Source organism: Xylocopa sonorina, chromosome 5, assembly GCF_050948175.1.
Source record: "Xylocopa sonorina isolate GNS202 chromosome 5, iyXylSono1_principal, whole genome shotgun sequence".
Taxonomy (NCBI): Eukaryota; Metazoa; Arthropoda; class Insecta; order Hymenoptera; family Apidae; genus Xylocopa; species Xylocopa sonorina.
Window position 1 is genome coordinate 4635601 of NC_135197.1, and position 16160 is coordinate 4651760.

General features: G+C 46.2%; 1 protein-coding gene across 1 annotated transcript in view; it reads right to left on the minus strand.

Annotated features, from left to right (window-relative positions):
- Positions 1-16160, minus strand: part of Tei (irregular chiasm C-roughest protein teiresias) — a 272197-nt gene that overhangs the window by 41948 nt on the left and 214089 nt on the right. Inside the window, exon 9 of the mRNA XM_076894980.1 lies at positions 15488-15760. Within this exon, the coding sequence (XP_076751095.1) occupies positions 15488-15760 (273 nt within the window). The remainder of the gene's footprint in view (positions 1-15487; positions 15761-16160) is intronic.

Below are 16160 nucleotides of genomic sequence, written 5' to 3' on the forward strand. Positions count from 1 at the left end.
CTCGACGCGGCCATCTCTGCTCCGCCGTCGATGGGCGATAAAACCAATCACGTGCAAAGCAGGGATTAACATCCGGACGAAGGCTAGCGCCAGGAACCCGATTGGAGTCGGCTATTTGAATAATCGGATGATATCGAAACAATCGCCTTGGAAAATGATAAATTGTATTTTCCCAGATCCGCGATGGGTTAATTCGGTGGACGGATCGACGTAGGACGAGTCGAAGGTTCGCGAGAGGGGGGACAACGATCGTGTTTCGCGCGAACGGAACTTCCGTTTCGGAAGTTTCCAATTTTCGAAAATCCTCCGCGCGGAGGAGGATGTTTTTTTAATAATTCAGCGTTCGAGTATCTTGGAAACAGGCGGCGATATATCACCGTCCCTTTAAATATTTGCTGTGATATATTCGATATGCAATAATTAATATAAAACTGTGTTACGCGTGCGTTACAAACGTTGTAAAAGCATTAAAATGGAAATTTATACGGGTTCGGTGCATTAATATTAAACAACGAAGTAATTTATGACTTAACTCCTGTCCCCAAGTAAATTGGGAAAAATATATGATTTCACCGAGCTATACTTTCGCCGTGCAGACGTATCAATTTTCCAAAAGTCGCACAGACCATTTGGATGCTTTTAATGCAACCAATGCGTCACTCCCGTTAATAGCTAACGGTATCAATTTCCAACCTCCCTTTCATTAGTAAAATTATATACACGTATAAATTTGCTAGGCTCTACCGGCGATACCTACATAATTCAATCATAAAACGACCACCGCGAACATCGTTATCACATCGCTAATGTTATAGTATCGCGGTGAACGCGACCGACGACTGTTTACGTTTATGTCCTTAACAGCAGGCTTCTGTAGTGTTCGAGAACGATATTTCGAACGAGACGTAGTTGCTCACCGTTTACAGTGGTCAGTCTCGAGGAGGAATCCGACAGAGGTGGATCGTAGACGTTCGTGGACCGTGTTTCAGATAAATAGAATAAATCTTCTTTTCTTTAATCTCACGGGAGACGCGAGTGCATCCAAATACATAAAGTGCGTGAAATTGTGCTGTGCATAAACGATATCTACGCACGAGATCGTAGTTTCGTGAAACTCAAAGTTAAAGGCGACGAGTCCACGCCAAGGAGAATCGCGAACAATTTCACGGTGGCAGAGGTGAAGAGGAAAGCTAGAGTCGACGCAATTTGTCCACGCACGACGAAAACCTCGACGAGCAAGAAGAGAGGGGAACCGCTTGGAATATCATCGAAACGAGGGAGGAATCCGGAACCAGGCCCATCGATAACAGCGGTGAGATAGCGGCCGGTTATTTTCGACGCGTTAATTTTTCACCGCTTACGTATAGCCGTGTTAGGCTAAGCATGAATTATGAACACATTACGGCCAGGATACAAATTGATTTATGGTCAGAGCGTCGCGCCGTGCATACCTAATATCCCCTGGCGATATTCTTCAGCTTGGTTGGTACAAGCCGGGTCAGGGAATACGATTAATCTGCATAGCAGATCGCGTCAGATTCGCTAATAGCGCTTTTATGATATTCCGTCCTGAGCCCTGGCGTCTTGACAAGAACCGTGGGAAGAACGCCGCGGGAGAGATGGCGGGGGGAACGAGAAAAGGCGAGGGTGAGAGAGAGAGAGAGAGAGAGAGAGAGAGAGAGAGAGAGAGAGAGAGAGGGCCCGTCGAGGCATCGCGAGCGACTTCCACGATGGATTTCCCTGTCTTTCTGGACGTAGATTTAAAAATTGTCTCGGGATGGAGATTTGCTCGTACCCGAGGCTGCATTTTGATGAGCGACGAGATGAAAAGAGTGGAGAGCGGTCCGCGTTGGCGGGGATTTTTTTCTTGAAATTTCACTCCATCGAAAATTCGGAGTCGAGTCACTTAAAATCTGAGGCTAAGTAGAACGGCTGAAGATAGTAACGGACCGGTGTGTCAATTTTAGAAAGGTTCCTCGCGATTAAATTGCACTTTCTATTTCCGGGAGCAATGATTTGGTGGTAGTAAGCAGCGCGTTTTCAACGTTTGACGGAGAGCGCTCGAAATGGGACGTAACGGTGGGCGCGCGACGAGGAGAATCAATTTTTTCCGCTCGCTATCGCTTCAAAAATTGTTACGCTCCGAGCTGGCCGAGGTGCGAAGGGCAAAACTCCGTGAAGCTCGAGCGAAAATATTCCCGTAAATATACGGTGCACCTGCCTTTCGGTGTCCCTCGTAAAAACCGGAAAAAATGCGCCCAATCGACGTAACGCCGAAAGCGAATTCCTTTCTGCCGCCGTTGTCCCCGAAAATCGTTATATTTTAGGAGAGTTCAACGTGAATGCGAAATTCGCGCGAATCGAGGCCCGAAGTGTCTTCGTAAATATTGTGCCTGAGCTTTCCGCAGTTTCTCTCTCATTTTTTTTCTTTCTCTCTTTTTTTTCGCGCGCGTAAAAGGTAAAAATCCATTCTGGCCGGCTGTCACGATACCGAGGACGAATGTTTGTCCTCTTCCATTCGCTCTGAGAGCGGTTACGTTCCCTGGATAAAATACTGGGGGCGATTTTCTGCGATTGCGATCGAAATGCCGTTTGCGTGTGAAAGGGTAAAGTGTTTAATTAATCGCAGCCTCGACTGTACAACGGTAATAGTTATTGCCGATTTCAATTTCGCTCGCAACAATTCTTTCGCGTCATTTAATCGGATCTCCTCTTCAAGGAATGGATTTCATGGTTCTGTACCGTCTCGTAAACGGTTTACCATCATCGTCGAGGAGATCGATGGCGTTCTCGATCGACGCCCGCAAAAGACGCAATAATTCGCTCGAATTTTGTTTAATCCCCCTCAATTCCGTTCATTAACGGTGGGACGCACTCTGAATGCGCTCCGCATGTTAATTACACGGCTATTAAATTGCCACCGTGATCATTACCGGTGTTGAATCTGCTTGCCAATGTAGTACACGCGCGCCCCACAATCGGTCGGCGGTCGACTGTCCATATTTTAGTGGAAAAATTAATTACCTTCTCGCGCGCGATGGCAGACACCGAGAAACGTTACCTTTTTTGTTCTCGTAGCTAACTTAAACGAGACAATTCTCTTTTCGTCGACCACGAGAAGGCTTAATTATTTCGCGGAACGAATTGGAACGAGACGGTTGGAAATCAATCGAACGTTTGCGCGAACGCCAGAGGAGAACCTTTCCATCGCCTTCTCCTCCCTTTTTTAAATATCTCTGTCGAGTGAAAAACGCGAGAGGAACGGAGGGGTTGATGGCGGAGAACGTGGTACGGGTGAAAGAAAGACACACGTGACAGGAATGACAAAAAGGGTAATCCCGACTGACAGAAATCCAGTCACAAGGGAGATCGAAGACACTACAGAGAGTCATTGACTCCGAAAGCTCCCCTATATTCCGCCCCTTCATCCCTTTAGGCCGTTGAATGATTAAATCTGCCATTCGTCGAGCGTTCCTCAGGAATATTCACGATTAAATGGCTGTACACCTGGGTGATCAACGATCGAAGCGCGACTGCAGTTTTCAGTACACTCGCTGCTGGTACCTGTCGAAGGATACTTGGACGCGAAATATTTACGGACGCGTATATATCGCGGCAACGTGCGCAGTATGTTTGTCGAAAAGAAAACGGAGCGAATGGTAACGCCAATCAGCGGGTTCCGTAAATATTTAAGCCGAACGAAATTGTGAAACGGTGCAATGCGCAGCGGACGTGTTAACAATATTTCGAGGGTCGATCATCGCGCTGGTTGAATTTTATTCCTCCTCTTCTATCCGCGGCGGATGAAAGAGGGGGATGAAGACGGCGTGACCCCTTATAGCTCTTCGGGGTGCAATCGCGAGAAAAAGGAAAAAAAATGTGGAAACACCTTGCCGCGAACCGTAACGAAAGTTGCAAGCCGAGTTAAAAATGTATTTGCCTTCAATTTTCCGGCTGTATTTGCGTTCTCCCGTTCGAGCAGCCGCTATTTATTGTTGCGCCGCTCGTTAAATAGGTTAACTGTTTGTTCTCTCGCCCGGCTTGGCCCCATCGTTTCCCTGGTCTCCGTTCCTTTTTTTTTCTCCCTCCTCCCGCTTTCAGAAACATCTAGCTGACGAGCTCCTCGCGATTGGATCGACCCTCGCGAACTCGATCGAACGATTGTTAACTTTCGATTAATTAACAGGCAGTTTAAAATAGTTGCCAATACGCGCGCGTCTGTGCGGCGGGGTTGGATTATGGAGGTCGAACACTCGAAAGTTCTCGCGCTGCACACACGGGGTTGGAGTTGTTGGGTAGCCATTCTGTTTTGTGGGTTAACGTGCAACCTTAGTTAGAATTAATGCACGTGTGACGAAGTGTTTAGTTAGCTACAAGTAATATTGTCCTTGATTAATGAAATTCACTCGGGGAATTATATCGTGCAGAGTAGAGTGTAACTGTGTTTCTGACCAGAATCACTTCTTTCACGATAACGCCATCCACTCACTTTTCAATCAACGTGAAATCGACGTCGCCTTTCGACGATATCCACCAAAGTCTTTCCGCTCCACTTAGCTAGGTCGTGGTTCGATAGAGCCGGGCGATGTAATTCTCGAACGTCGTCGAGCTCGCTGGAAGAACGGACCGCCTATTGCCATTACGACAGGGCAATTGATCCTTGCGGTCCCCAGGTTTTTGCATTGTCTAACGCGACGCTGACAGAGCCGAGTCGTTCATCATCGAATCGCCGCTGCGAGATACGCGGCCCGCGTGTACGTGTAACGGGGCCAGAAGAAAAGTTCCATCGACAGCTATTCAATCTTGTTTTTTCTGCCCGCCCCCGCGACACTGTCTGATATCAAGTGCCGAGCTTCTTCTGTCGGTTGCTCGAAAGCTTCGATGCGATCGCGAAGACTCTGACAAAGATGACAAGTGTGTCCTGGAGTCACTCGTAACGGCTTATCAAGCGTACTTCTTTCCCAAGCGCAATCGTACCTCGTACTTTACGTTCTATCCTCTTACTGCTATTTATTTTTAATTAGATTATTCACACGATCGAACGTACGTAGGCGTTTTTACGCTCGACCAATTTTAAATCTCATTATAGAGTGCGCGGGGCACAGGAAAAAGCGAACAAGTATTCCTGCAATCGATTAGCGAGATGGTAAAACGAGGAATAAAGAAAGGAGATTATATATGGGAAGACGATAAAGTAAAATCAGCGGGAGCACGAAAAGGAGGGTCATATTTGCGAAACAGAGGAACAGTAGGAACATACGTATCGACGATCCACCGTTCTGGGGGCGGCAGACGATAGGTCGACGGGAGGGCAATACCAGGGCTTGGGGGGGTGGAGAGAAAAACCGAGTCCCCCAGGTAGTGGAGCGTGTGCTCGTGTTTTTCAGAACCAGCCCCGTTAGAAGGCAATTTTTATAGAGAACGAGGGAATTTTACAGTGGCTACCGTGTGCCTGAACATTCTGACTGCAGAGAGAGAGAGAGAGAGAGAAAACTAGAGAGCATCTCGTTTCGACGCAGAGAATACCTGTTCTCAACGGGGAGGCTAGCGGTCTATACGATTTTTATTGTAAGTGGAGAGAACGAGAGCGTGCGTATAAAACAGGGAAATAAAAAGCATGGAAGTTTAAACCGTTAAACCAAAAATTGCATAAAAATTTCAGGTACGAGATAGTATCACGTATAAGGACCCTATTTAAAAACCATATGTTTTCGCCCCCAACCGATTTTGTTTAAACTTTGCATATTTGTAGATCTATATGTGTCTCATCAACGGCCAGAGTCTCTATCACACTATCTAGAGTCTCTATCATTTTAAAGAGCGTTCCCTGGCGCACCTTTTAGGATAGAAATTAGAGAAAATAATTACCCTAAATTTTTCCGAAAATCATCCAATACCCCCCATCGAGGTGTTTTTGAAATTTCAAACTAAAAAAGAAGTACCTTCCCGTCCAGCTAGATCAAAAATTCCAACGGCATTTTAAAGACCGTTTCCTGGCGCATCTTTTAGTATAGAAATTAGAGCAAAAAAAAATGGCCCGACAAATAGAGACTCTGGCAATTGATGAGACACATATAGATCTATAAATATGCAAAGTTTAAACAAAATCGGTTGGGGACGAAAACATATGGTTTTTGAATAGTGTCCTTTTGATGTCGAATACAATCGAATTCTCTCTCGATGCGAAGCTTACCAAAATATGAGAAAATATAATGCTAATTTCTAACTACGTAAATAAAAAAAAAAACAGCAAAAGAGAACAGAACAGGATGTAACTATTTGGTAAAGTGCAATTTTGTTCGACGGAAACAGCGATTCCTCTCGCAATCGTCGAACGCGATCGGCTTGGCAAAGTGTCTACACACCGTTTCGTTACATTCCTCGAGGGCCACAAATCTAAAATCTGTTCAATGGATTCCCCGCGGGGAGAGCCGCCTCCCACGCATCTCGCGGTGGCTTCGACTGGTTCCGTTCCAGCGTCACAATTGCGTGACGTTTTCCGAATCCGCGGCGCGCAATCGTCGCCGCCGTGAGTGTGCAATCGTTCGCGCGGAAACACCGTAAGGAAACTTGCCGCAACAATCGACGAGAAGCCCGGGACCGCCGCGGGGAAAATTGTTGAGAGGCTTCCTGACGGTTTCCACGGAATATGTGGCGCGCGTGTACGCGCGGACGGGATTCCATCGGCAACCACCGGAATCGCGACACTTTGGGCACCGTCACCCTTCGCGCGTTCGATTATGACACGCTAAGAACCGTTCTGCACGCTGACTGTTGCCAGTCGCGTAATTTAACGCGTTCAGATTCATCCTGAATTCGATCACGGATGACGGAGGTAAATTTTTTTTTAATTAGTGCATTGGTGGAGAGTTCAATAGACATTTAAAGCTTATGGAGTGAAATTGTTATATTTTTTTTTAAGAAACTTTTCTACAAATTGATGGACGTCTATAGCTGTCATTTGCGTTTACAATTCCAGATGTTGTTATTAATTTTTAAATAATTTGTGGCTAACGGTTTATCTCATTTCTGTTCTACTTGCTTGGAGGGTTGTTCGACTTTTAATGGAACGAGGATTAATGAAAATAATTGTAACATTCTTATGGAAGGATTTCAACAATTTTGAAACGGACAAGGTATCTACCGATACGTATATAGGTTGAATTGTAGAACTTGATAACAGGTTTCGTACTATTAAATTAAGGAGCGTTTCAGATATTGAATTTATTTCCAGTATTACTGTTAACTGATTATGTCTTGTGGAAGGAGTAGCAGTTGAACCGTGTAATTTGATTAGCCGTTAAATATAGTGTATCCTGAGTTAATTATCGCTGGAATTACACTGGCGAAATTTTGATTGAGTGGATAAAGGCACGGAACTACTACAGATTTAGCTTCGCATAATGTATGAATTATAATTTGCCGAAATACTAAAATCGATTCAATTTAATACAACCTATAACAGTCAGCGGATTCTGTTCTAATGGACTGCGCGCTGAATTTCCCCATGAAATTACTTCCTTAAAGGTAATCGTTCAATTCGAAGAGGAACGCTAAACCAATCCTCGATCTGCATCTCAATAATCCATGAAACTTACGAATCCACTTGTCCCAATTAAATATAAAAAAGCAAAAACAAAAGAAAAGAAACTACGGTACAATAAAAACTTTATTAGCCGCGAGATCCGGCTACGTTTCTCCGAAGTATCTCTGGTTCATTTTCCCCGACCGTAGGAAGTACCGTCGAGACTTATTCCCTCCTCATCAGCGAATTTTCCAGCGGAAACGAGCGACGGCAGGCGGCCGCTGGCTCTGATTTCCATTCAGCGGGCCATAATTTGCGGATCGAGGAATAAAGAGTAACAGAAGAAACTCGTCGGGACGAAGGAGCGCCGCGAGATCCGGCTTCCTTTAATCACAACGCGCGGCACGCGCGGTCGCGAAGGGGGTGGCTGCAGCCGCGGAACGAGGCACAAAGGGGTGGCTGGTTAATTTCCGCGCGCGGCGCACGGAAAAACGGGGATGTGGCTGCGCAACCGAAACTTGGGCTCGTTGAAAAATGTACAACACGCCGTGAGCTATCGGCGTCGACGAGACGGGAGGAGCCGCGCCTTTTCACGGGGGTTAGAACCACCGCGCTACCTACCCCTTTCTTCCTTCCTGCGCCTTTGATCTCATAATCAGCTCTTTGTTCCCAGCCACTCCGACACGTTTCCCTTGTAAATGACCCGTTGATTCGACCCACCGTGCAAAACCGTAACCTTTTCAACGGCGTAAGAAGACGACGAGCGGGGGTGCGCGCGCGCGGGGCACGAACGGCGTAAAAAATATTTAGCTGTCTCTGTGGGACGAGGGTAGAGGCGGTTGCTCGTCGCCTCGTTTGCCAGGTGAGAAAAGGACTTTACACGGGCTGCGTCAAGGAATACCAAGTGGATCTCTTCGTTTCGTTTAAAGCGAGATGTACACACGCGAACGTGGACGCTCAAAGGTGTGGCAACTTTTGCTTCACTCTGAGAGGATTATTAAGTCAAGATGGAGGGTATGTAAATGTAAACGACGAAAGAACGAAGTTGCGGGAGGGATAACGTATCGCTGAGTGTATCGACGAAATTGTTACGAATAAATAGGAGGAGGGTGAAGAGAGAGTTCGAGCAGGGGATGAAACACGCTATCCTGTGTCGCGTCTAAGCAGCGACCTGGCTGAATCCAGGTGAAGCAAGATAATCCTTGGTAAAAGCCACTTACGGAGCGGTGTATGGTACTTTGCCTTGGTTATTATACAAGTTCTCGTGGCGGCGCTTAAATAAGCTTGCGGCCCGGTGAAAAGGTAACGAAAAACGGGGCGCACACCCTCGGATCGGCGCAGCGTGAACATTTAACGAACGCTTAACGAGCCGTACGTAACCGAAGAAATAACCCCCGGTTGTCGAGCTAAGCGATCTAGTTATCTCGCGAGATACCTTGCGAATCTACGACCGAAACCACCCGCGAAAGTATTCGAACACGTTTACATTCCCAGCGTCTGACTGGCGAAACGTGCTCGCGTTAAATTATGCGCGTTAAACGCCTTGAATCGAAACGTTTCAAACAATTCTCTGACTGTACAGCTGGAAATGTTGGATCGTTTTTGCTCGTCGTAACATTTGCAAATGTCAGTCGTTTGGATTACGATCAGAATTAATATTTCTTCGACTAGAAACGTATCTTATTCGAGCGTCGAGGTGCCAGGTAAATATTAAAGTAGTATTCCCATGGGACAGGCGGAATCAATTTTAGACGAATTAGGTTCAAATTGTCTCTCGTGGAATAATGGCGCGTCGCGAAAAGCGGTCGGGGAACGTCACCTAATTTAACTAGCACGAGTGCAGAGTTAACATAAATAGCGGTAGTTTGATACGAGCGCGATGCAACAACAGGACTGGCCGATTTTGACTAGGGAATTGTCGGAGTGTCCTCGTCATTTCGTGTTATTCTATGTAACGAACAATTAACGTTAGATACCCGGACGGTACAAGTGTTTCGTGTTAAATGCTGCTAGCTACAACATTTTCAAACGTCCCAATTGTTCACTTCAACTAACAATGTTCATTTGTTAATTTTTCAGTTCTTTCGAATCGTATAAAACGGCTGAATTCTCCAGCAGCGCGTTTTCCACTTTTTTAAGCAAAGCTTAGTATTCTTGGGAAAAACTCTGGCTGAGATAGTCTAATTTATTTTCCTTAATTGCTGTACAGATGGCTCAACTAGATTCGCTAGACCTTTTTGGACCACTAAAAAACAAAGTTATTTACAACAATTACGCTAGGGGAAGGATGGAATGTATACAGCAACGAGAAACCTTTCCTGAAAATGTATCGTATGAAATTTCAAGAGACAAATGGTCCGCTAAATCGCGACGAGTACAATTCGTTGGTGATCGCAGCTGTTTTTGAAAACGCTGCGTCCGTTTCGCGTTTCATTTCAGGTTGCAAGAGCGGGCGTCCATAAATCAGCAAGTGTCTAACTTGATTTAATCAACGACGGGTTACTAATTTCCCCCGAATTACTCGCGAGAACCGTTCAGCTGCAAATTTCCCAAGAACCTTAATTAACAACAGGTTGTTTAATCTTTCAGGCGCGGGATGGGGTTGGGTCGCGACGAAAACGTCTCGCTGCAATCCTCGCCTCTCTCACCCTCGCCACCCTTCGTTTCTCCCTTCCTCTCTCGCCTTCTTGTTCCCCGCTTTTACAAAGATTTTAATTCCGGGAAACCTTGGCCGGCTAATGATAAATGGCCGCAACCGTGTAAAACTGGTAGAGCGCGGCTCGCACGGTCGCGGTGGTCCGTAATTTCGTTTCGAGGAAATTGTCGCGAGTGTGTCGCGGCAGCTTCCCTCGGGCAACCGGCGTAAGAATCGTCGAGCATAATGTAATTTTATCGCGGCCACAATTCGGTCCGACTTGAAACTTTCCCTCGTCCATTCGAGCCACTCTGCATCCGCGGACACTTCGCACGTGTTTCCCCTGGAAATGTACAGCGAGAAACGGTCCCGCGGGAGAGCTTTCTCAACTGTTAATCGCTGAATTTCTTCCCCCGTTCTTTACCCTGAAAAAACTGCCGAAGTGCGACTCTTTTCTATTTATTGCTCGTATAAAACATCGTGCCATTTTTAAATGGAATTTCGCGCGCTAATGTTACGAATCGATACGAGATACGCGCATGAACGTCGGTTAGGAAAGCGGTGAATTTTTCTCCCACGATGTGTAACGAATTTCGAAAAATGTGCTCGGCGACATTTTTTGAAACGACGGAAGGAAAACGCGATTTTCCACGAGCGACTGACTCTGGGAACCGCGGGCATTCGAGAGATACGTCGAACGTCGTCGAGAAATATTGACTTTAATATTTATGGAAGCGAATCTCTGGACCCCAAGCGCGCACCCAATCGAGGGGGTGCACCTCGACCGTCCAAGGTTCGTTCCACGCGTACGGACGCCCAAGATTCCTAAAAGAAAAATATCTCACGAAACGCGATAACTTAAACAGTCGATTCTCTGTGTAACACTAAAGTGTATATAATCAAGTTCGACAAACAATCAAAGCAGTATAGCATAGCATAGAAATCGAAGCATAATATTTCAGGGAGCTATGGGAAGAAATTTTGAAAATCCTTCGTTTATAATTCCACAGCGAAGGTTCTATACATTCTCCTTTTTAAATTCGAATCTACGAATAAATAAAATCCAAAAATAACTGATCCGACAAGATTACGTTCCGTGAATAGGGATTTCCTCGACGTTCGCACGGCAAATCGATAATTTTCAAGAAAGGATTAAACCTGGCTGATTTTCTAATTCGCGACAGGATGCGAGCGACGGGGGTGGAGGTAGCGAGGGGCGCGCATAGATCGAGACAATTCACGAGCGGGATGATTTCCGTCGCGTCCCCTTGTTCAATCCAGGGAAACGATTTTAAAATCCCGTGGATACCGTTCGACTGGCTGAGCCCCTTACACGCACGAGTTGCCTGAGCTGCAATCAATAAGAAGTCGAGATTGCTTCAGCGATTGCCTCGGGCTGGATGGCAACCAAGGGCTTCCAGGGGCCGTGGGACGAGGAGAGGCCACCCGATTGCGGCTTCGAGAAAGGGGAATCTGCATTTATCATCCGCGTGTAAGCAATGTGAACAGGAATAACGCATGGGACGTGATTTGTCAGCGGTATTAAAACTATATCCGATCGGATTACTGGATCGTATGATACTCTCAACGACGGCTTTATACTCTATGTATGCACAAGATATCGAAACTTTTTAAAGATATCGAAAAATATGGACGATTATCGCGATAAAAAATTTGTCGATTTTTAGAGTTTTCAAGATTTTCACGCACTTTGACAGCAGGGAGAATGAAATGTTCGATCGTCGCAAACAGAAGAAATTCCACGCTCTTCGTACAACGGAAATCTCTTACCACGATCAAGCAAGGATCGTTTCCGGATGCACAATGGGATTGCCAACCACCAAACACGAAAATCGTTCGGTCGACCCTTAAAAGATCCCCTTAATTAACTACTGGCAGAAGGGCAAGGCAATCAGAAGCATCGACGGAGGATATTTGGTCAGAGGGGGAGATATCCATTACCAAAAGCAACCGGTTTCAACTCTCTTAGCGGATCGGCACGCTCAAAGCCTCCGCACACAAACTTATAATAGTCAATTCCATTAGCGTGCGATTTAGTTTTCAGCTGGATTCTAATGCCTCGGTTATCAGCCGCCATTTTACCACCCTTCATCCTGCCCACCCCAATAGAACTAGACTTTGACCCTCCACGATCCGTCAGAAGGGACAAACGATCGGTTCTCGTTTCGAACCGCCTTCTGTTTCAAGTTCGAGCCGAGAAGTGGAGCGAGGAAGCGCGCGAAACGCTCGCAAACTTTCTTGCCCCCTAACAACCCCTCCTGTCGACGACATCCGCTCGTTCTGCGCTCTTATAATCCCGCGTCGTTATCGTTCGCGGCTTCGTAGCCACCCCGGACAAGGCGTCGCGAGGAACAGTCTTATTAAGGCGGGATTATCGTGCTCCTCGAGCACACGAGGCTCGAATCGTAATTCGTGTGTTCGCGTTGGACGAACTTACGGCTGTTGCATCTATTACGCGCCGCGCCGCGTTTCGTTTATGGTGATCGTAAACGCCAGACTACGCCAGGGGCGATGCGTTAACGCAATTAGGGGAACGCAGCAAGTTTTCGAGAGGACGCAGCGAAGCGTTCGCATCGCGTACGCGTCGCGAACGTTACGAGCCATTTTAATATCGAGTTCCTAATCGTTATCGTTACTGTTTCCCCGGGATAACGTAAGGAGATATTCCTCCCCCTGCATCTTCGTACTGATATTATAGTAAGCTCTTAAAAGCCATTAAAATTAACGGTACGCCTCGAGTACGAGGTAAACGGGCGGAGAGGTACACGGGAAACGGTTCTTTTCTTGTCCCTTGGAATAAAAATATCTTTAAAATCCAGTTCTCCCGTAGCCAGCGTAAATAATAAAACTTCAAACGCCCGGTAACCGGCGAAGCGTAAACCGACGATATAACGCAAACAGCCCCGAATCGTTTGACGAAGTTAAAACCATGAAACCATCGCGCGCTCCGCAATTTCGAATGCATACTCGACGGCGAGGATACGAACCTCCTCTCGCCATCAAAACGGACTCGGTGATCATTTCGATAGCTCGCGAGTGCGTGCCGTGGCAACCTTTACGACGCACCAATTCCCATTCCGCGTCATAAACTTGTTTTCCGCGTCCTCGTCAAGGGACGACGGACCCGCGTCTGTGTACAAGTGTGTTCCGCAGATCAAACAGACGTCCCATGGCGACAGCTACACCCTGCCGTTACCCTTGACTCGGCTTCTTCTTCGTTCAACCCTCCTCGCACAGTCGAACACTTTCTCGCTTCCCCAAATAAGACACCGTCGCGGGGATACGCGGAGGAACCGGGCGGAGAAGGGTCCGGACGTTGATCTTTGGATTTATTTAAATTCTCAGGTCTTCTCCAGCTCCTCTGGCCTCCAGACTGCACGTGTTTGGAGATTTCGAAATTTTCTCGACGTATACTCGGATCGAGGATTCGCTTGAATGTTCGCAATTTTGTGGGATGTTTGCTTTGTGGATTAGATATTGTAAGGGAGTAGGTAAGCGACGCGTTCGACGAGCCTCGCGTGAATGAGAAACAAATGGCGAACGGGCGAAGTAGTGTAGCGTCGGACGTTGAAGACGAAAGAGAGTGAAATTTTAGTTAAGGCGTTGGCTTCGAGTTTCTTTTTACTTTGTTCATCCTGATCGCGATTACAGTATGCTTGGAATTTGCCAGTACTGTATTCCAGAAGTTTGAGTATCTTTGGAGTTATTTCGTTATATCGATTCAGAGATCCACAATGTCCGCATAAAAGATGGCTTTCTACTAATTCTGTGAATCCTATCTCCGTAGCGATAAGATCCACGTAACCTTGAATTACGATCCGATAAATTTGACGACAGGGCGGTAGCGGAAACAAGATAATTCGATTTGACGACCATCAACGTTAACGATCGGTTCCTGAATGTTCAATTTCGTTCGCCGTCCACCGTCTGAGTTCGTTACAGCGCGGCAATGAGAACGCCGTCTCTTGATTTAATTAATTTTTTCCCCTCGAAACACCTGTCTAGACAACGAGCTGTAGCGTTTAACGACACGTGTTCATCGATACGTTTCATAAAAAAGACTGCGTTTATGCGATAGCTGAAGGTGTTCCTCTATCCGAGGCCCAACGATGCGTTCACGAAATAACAAACTCATCGCGCATTGTACACCGGGGAAGAGAATACGTTTTTCGCTTCCAAGCGTTACACGTGATACATCGCCGTGGATAGTGGAAGAGAAAAAGCCAGTTGCGGCATCGTGAAAGATGATAATAACGTTACAGCGGAGCAAAAAGGACGGGAGAAGAAAATGAAAGGGTCGGAGTACGCGCGGTGGGAAATTCTAATTCCACGTTCTCGTTTTTTCCCCGCTCGGCTCACGTGTACGTTTGTTCTTGAATACGCGAGAGATATGTAACGCTCGCGTGTGCGCCGTAAAATGCTTAATGAACGTAAGCAATTTAGAGGAGGCCGCTGGTTAGTTACACGATGGCCATTTACAGTGGTCGTTCAAGTGGCTATTTACATACGGCGGTGCGACAAATAATTTGTCTCTGTAAACTGTTTCGCGATCTTTAAACTGTTTCTCGACGCCGTTGCCGGCTAACGTTACAGCAAGGGGAACTTTACAAATAAGCGAACGAGATTATCTGGGAAATTGTGGTAGGCTTGGTCGCGCGCGAAAAATGACCAGCAAAGGAAGTGATCGTTGAAATTAGCGGACACAGTCTGGCCGGGATTAAACGTAATTTATCTAAAGTGAGTTCATAAGTCGTGCAATTAGAAGCTCTTCGATGGTTGCACGCGAGCAATTATTGAAGAAAATTGGATAATTCCTTTGAGGCGGTACGAAAGAGGGTTACCTTCATGATAGTGACTAATGACGATAAGCTTTCAATTAGCCGTATTCCCGGTAAATTAACCCCCTTATCTATATTGATTATCGATAGTTTCATGTTATTCAAGCTCGATATCAGGCCTCCTTTAATTGAACGTAAAGAACACCGACCATTGAACGAGAAAGAGTTCTTAATTGGCAATATCTTATATATTAAATTATTTAATTAAATAATAGAAAGAAAAGATCAAATATTAGCAAGCAAGAAAGTAGAACAAACCCCCATACTCTCAATAAAGACAGAACTTAGATTTTCTTTACAGAACCAGTAGAATAATCCTATTATTGCCCGCGCAAGTAGTACAGGTCAATCATTGATCCGTCACGCGAGGCGCAGTTGCCCCTAATCGAACGTCGTACGCGTCGATCTTGAGAATTTGATTAAAAACGAAGAGCGCATGTTCGAATGGACGAATAGAGCCACACTTACCCGTGACCTTGATGTGATAAGGCAGCTGTGCACGCCAGGTCTCTTGCATTTTCCTGTCAGGTGCGACGCATCGATACTCGCCGGCTTCCTGGTAAACGACCCGGCTCAGGGTGAGTGGACCCGGTCCACCGACTGGATCCATTCCAGGACCGTGTCCCCAGCAACCGCCGTCGCACTCCAACGTAACTGCGCCTCCGATTTGAACCTCTATCTTCCTAGAATTGGTAGCCTCGCCGTTCAACGCTTCCGCCTCCGTCTCCATGCCTGATTCATCTGTACGGTGACAATAAAGCGAACGTTGCGATCATCACAGTGGAAATAGAGTACAATGGGAGTATAAAAATAGGAAGGTATAGAAAAAATAACTGGGGGTTTGGTAATCTTTGTCAAATACATTGTTACGTACAAGTGGTAACGCGGTTACTTTTCGATCCGTCGAGTCTTTCGAAGCTAATGGTAGAGACACCTGAGTTCTCCATCGATTTTTTAAAATACACGAAGAATTTTTAATAGAACTAATATGTTTATTACTCTGGTGCCTGCCTGGCGTAGAAGATATTTCGTCGCGATTTCTACCTCGAAGTTATCAGGGCTCATTTTAAAACATCTCGCAGCTACGATAGAACTGATTTTCGCGTCCCACCCCTTGGAATATCCGGGCCAGCATAAAGGA